This window comes from Trematomus bernacchii, unplaced genomic scaffold, assembly GCF_902827165.1.
Source record: "Trematomus bernacchii unplaced genomic scaffold, fTreBer1.1, whole genome shotgun sequence".
In the NCBI taxonomy this organism is placed as follows: Eukaryota; Metazoa; Chordata; class Actinopteri; order Perciformes; family Nototheniidae; genus Trematomus; species Trematomus bernacchii.
The window spans coordinates 1,408,082-1,413,301 of record NW_022987728.1 but is presented as its reverse complement, the minus strand read 5'-3'; the positions used below and the strand labels follow the sequence as shown (position 1 = coordinate 1,413,301).

Here is a 5,220-nt window from a genome sequence, read left to right as displayed (position 1 = left end):
CACCAGAACCTGAGGCCTGCAGGAGAGAGAGAGAGAGGGTTAGCAGGTGTGGATTTGAAGAATCAATACAGCTGCATGTTCTCCTACACAGTCTATGGAGGGTTTCTATTGTAGTTTATTCGTGGTATTACATGTTTAATGTTACATATTGAGCAAATGTGGGTCCCTTTCCTCCATGTGTGACATCTCTATTTAAAAGGGCATTTGAAATGTCTTGTGTACATTCACTCAAGTCGGGAAAAGCTGAGAAGCACGAAAAAAAAAAAATGGTTTTGCCAGGATAATCTTATTCAAAGTTCCTCAATTCTTGTTTTCATATAGAGGCGAAGTCCCTCCCTTTCCGGGGGACCTCCATGGGACCTTATTTCGGAAAAAGTATGTATTGAAGTCAATGTTTGAATTGTGCCACGAATTACACATATGATGTTTGTCAATTTAAAAGATAATTTTACAAGTCAAAAAAATACACATGTGTCGTAAAACTGTGAAGTAACACTTTTTTTTGGTGTGAAACCGCTCAATGAACTACATCTCCCGTCTGGCACCACACACCCAGACGGCCGTCACGTTGGCACATTTCACTTCTTTCTTTCAGAATGAGGCGGAAAGTATAAAAGAGGTGAAAATCACTCCAAGTCTGGGCATGTTGAGAGCTGTACATACACACAAGGGGAGTTAGTCGGTTCGTAAGAGCCAGCATGCGGGACCGGGATTCTGGGATTTGTAGTCTTTCTAGTTACGTTTTTTTCATAGTCTTATATTTCAACAGTTTTACGACATGGAAATTATTTTTTAAGATTGACAAACATCATATGTGTAATTCGTGGCACAATTCAAACGGGATAGAGAGATAATCTTTCTCTCTCCATTGACTTCAATACATAATTTTTCCGAAATAAGGTCCCATGGGGCGGAAGTAGATGGGCGGGACTTCGCCTCTCTATAGTGTAGTTTAGTTTGTTCGAAATAGGGCTAAAATACTTCCTTTTGTCACCTGCTTTTTTGTCTTAAACACAGTCATAGTCATAGTCATACTATTTGCAAAAGTATGTTAAATGTATGTTTCCTTGTATCTTGTCTTGTCTTTTTTGATTCTGGCAATAAATAATTATCGTATCGCAAGAAAACTATTTAGATTAGATTTAGAATGACAAAATGGATCATCAAACAACTTGTTCCTCACTCTCCTGTAAAATGTTCTCTACTCCAGGGCTACAGGCCAAGCAAATTAAGCACTAATTTGAGTAATAATGTGATGAAATTGTTTAAATAAAGTCTGAGTTTTGTACCTCCAGTTCTTGGTGTGCGGCGGTCCCTCCTCCAGCCTCAGGAGGGCGTACCGGGCGGCGCTGAGCGACAGGCCGCGGATCCCATCCCCCCACTCCTTCTCCGCTCTAACAAACACACACACAGGATCAACATGTATGTACTGCCGGATATGTGCTGTGTGTGTATTGTGACTCCCCTGACACACACACTCACTAAAAACAAAGGATGACTCACTCTGAATATACACACACACACACACACACACACACACACACACACACACACACACACACACACACACACACACACACACACACACACACACACACACACACACACACACACACACACACACACACACACACACACACACACACACACACACACACACACACACACACACACACACACACACACACACACACACACACACACACACACACACACACACACACACCACACACACACACACACACACACACACACACACACACACACACACACACACACACACACACACACACACACACACACACACACACACACACACACAACACCAAAGATGACTCACTCTGGAAATAGACTCAGATACCTCTAAACACACACACACACACCACTCTTGACCATGCTGTACATGTAGGGGGGGAATGCATCTCCATAGCAACATACCCGTGGTACTCAATGTACTTGTAGATCATGCCGGCGATCACCATGGCAACGATTGCATAGTACCAGGAGGAAATGAACATGAGCGCCAGGCAGATCGTCATCCCCAAAAACGACAAAGTCCTGCACACACCAGAGGCATGGATTAGTGTGTGTGCGTGTACGTGTGTGTGTGTGTGTGTGTGTGTGTGTGTGTGTGTGTGTGTGTGTGTGTGTACCAGTGGTAGTAGGAGAAGCGAGGCCTCCAGTTGGGCGTCCTCAGGAGAGTTTGGAGACCACAGGCCAGGTTCACGAACAGATAACACATCAGGAAAAACCTGAATAAAATAAATAAAAACATAAATTAAACTGAAGCACCTGAAGGAAGAGAGACCAGTTTAAATATTGAGATACAGCACTCGAGATTAAGACACTTCGCCTACACCTGTTAACGTCAAACAAACGGCCACCAGAACACGTGTGAATATAGAAAAATGTGTCCAGAAAATTCTTTAAAGGTCCCATGTCATGCTTTTCCGGTTATGACCCGTCCCCTTGTGTTATGAAGGTCTTTCTGCATGTAAACGGTCTGAGAGTCACAAACCCTCAAAGTACACCCTGTAGCGAGTAAAACTCTAACACAGAAAAGACCTGTCTATGCTGCCCCAGAACGCCTCGTTGGAGATTTCTCTTTTTCTTCCTGGGTACAGTGACGTGACCATACCCAAATGGACCAATCCGTGGAGCTCCTCACACACCAGGATCCCTTGGCGTCACTATCAAACGCAATGAACGTTGGTAATAGACGAGTTGGGATCGTGGAGAAATGCTCCCCGCAGACCCATTCTCACAGCGTTATAAACCTTTTTCTTACTCAATATCAAGCCACACTTATTGTTTTTACTTCGGCTGTGAGTGTTTGTGCGTGCTCAGGCTGAGTTCCGCAGACCCCACGCAGCAACCAGGAAACGACCCCAGTAACCCAGCTCACACTGTCCGCTCCAGCAGCAGCGAGCCCCGCAACGTCCCTCCAACACGGCACCCAGACCCCACGCAGCATTCTCATCTGTTTGTCATTACTGGGGTCATTTCCTGGTTGCTAACGAACGCCATTGTAAAACATAATCACTGATGTTCAGCTGTAACGGTGGTGGACTCATCAGAACAGAGTGGGCGAGCTGACCAATCAGAGCACAGTGGGCTCATAGGGAGGGAGGGAGGGAGGGGGGGGGGGGGGGGGGGGCAGGAGCTCCAACAAGCCGTTTAGGACAGAGAGTGAATACACATACTATACAGAGATGCTGTATGAGAAACCAATGTGAGTTTGGAACATTGAACAATGTAAATCTATTCTGGTAGACCTCAACAATGGAATTATGATCAGTAGAAATGACATGGGACCTTTAAGGGGGTTAAATGCTGCGAAAATGCAACCACATCATGAAAAATACGTTATTATGGTTTAGCCCCGCCACAATCTACCTTCCAAAATTGCACAAACTACAATTGACAATTTTATTAGACTGGGTTCCTTACAGATTTAACCATCCTTACACAGTAAACTTCCTCCTTGATGCAGAGGTCTGAGATTATTTTGTACATATCCTATATTCTATTGACATATATATAGACTTTTTAATTTGTATTTTATTATATATGTTGCATTGTTGGAGGAGCTCAGGTCAGAAGAATGTCATTGCCATTTCTACACTGTAGCTTTGTGCATGTGACAATAAAACATTTGAATTTGACATTTTTTATTTTCTAGTAACACATCTTATCAGCATTATCTCCCAAGTTTTTTGTCTGGTCAAACGGATATAGGCTTAAAAAAAACTTCATTTTTGCAAGAACTATGACTAAAGAGGCGTGATTCTTCTCCTCCACACACACACGTACAAGATTCAAGGCGTTTATTGTCATGTGTGCATAGCAACAGTGTAGTTATGACAATGAGAATCTTAGGTCACAGGCTCCTTCAACAGTGCAACACAATAAAACTGATAAAATAGTGCAAGTAGATAAAATAAAATAGAATATATTAGGAATAGTGCAGAACAGTCTATATACAAGTAATTGGAATATTGATATATGAGTTGCAAACAGATGAATGTTATTCTGCTGGTTTACACACGCACACGCACACACACACGTACACGTACACACACACACACGTACACGTACACACACACACGTGTCTCACATGGTAAGGATGGGAGCCACCAGGTCCAGGGAGGCGATGAGGATCCCCAGCTCGGCGATCAGAGCCGTCAGCAGCAGAGCCCAGGTCGGCTCCCCGTTAGCCTTCCCATGGCCAAACACCTGGAACACACACAGGGAAGGGAAGATTAAATATTAGTATAGTATAATAATTAGTAAGTTTCTGATCTCAATTTCTCTCTATAGATCATTGTAATTAACACTGTTATTAGACAGTAATTGGAAAGAGACAGAGATTGATTGATCTTAATAAAGCAAGAACACAGAAAATACCTCTCAATAAATTACAGTGAGACTAACTAACGTGTCACACTATGAGTCATGAGAGGTAAGAGAAAACATTTGTTATATAATGTAGGATAAATTCTTTGGTTAATTTGGCCCTGATCTTTCTAATTTGTGAAAACCAATGCATTTTAAACAGTTAAAGTGTAATGCCACGTGTAATTCTTAGTTTCAGTGGAAAGCAGACAGTTACGATCTCTGCCAAGGAGAAAATGTGTGTGTTTAAACTCTTATATACCCGGAGGAAGGGGATGATGTTGTCCTTGGCGATGGCCTGTAGGAGTCGAGGAGCGCCGGTCAGCGATTGGAGGCCGGCGCCACATGTGGAGAAGAACGAACCAATCACAATGACCCAGGGAGTCGGCCAGGCCAGAGTCCCAACCACCAGGTTCCCTTCCACCGAGTCTCCAAACCTGCACGAGGAAAGAGCACACACTGTTCTGTCACTGTACATTTGTAATTCAACATTTTTTTTATTGCTATTGAGCAGTGTTTATTTTGGCAGCTATTTTAGATTTAGTCTTTAGACGAAAAAGGTTATTAGTTTTAGTCACATTTTAGTCCTTTTTATCCTTAATAGTTTTAGTCGATGAAAAATCATTACATTTAATCAACTTTTAGTCAAAATGTTTTCTCTCTTTAAACTAATTCAGGTATCTGAAATTGGAATCAAGGTGACAGCATCAAGTGTTGAAATTCGTAAAGCAACATTTCACTCTTAACACTTTACTTGTGTAATTTGAGTGACGTGTGCAGATTCCCAGAATCCCAACTAATTCAACCAATGACAGGGATGCATTT

General features: G+C 42.5%; 1 protein-coding gene across 1 annotated transcript in view; it reads right to left on the bottom strand.

Moving 5' to 3' along the window:
* Positions 1-5,220, bottom strand: part of LOC117494618 (solute carrier family 12 member 6-like) — a 50,646-nt gene that overhangs the window by 10,442 nt on the left and 34,984 nt on the right. The window contains 6 exon segments of the mRNA XM_034145552.1: positions 4-16; positions 1,290-1,394; positions 1,939-2,058; positions 2,154-2,252; positions 4,118-4,236; positions 4,658-4,832. Of these exon segments, the coding sequence (XP_034001443.1) occupies positions 4-16; positions 1,290-1,394; positions 1,939-2,058; positions 2,154-2,252; positions 4,118-4,236; positions 4,658-4,832 (631 nt within the window).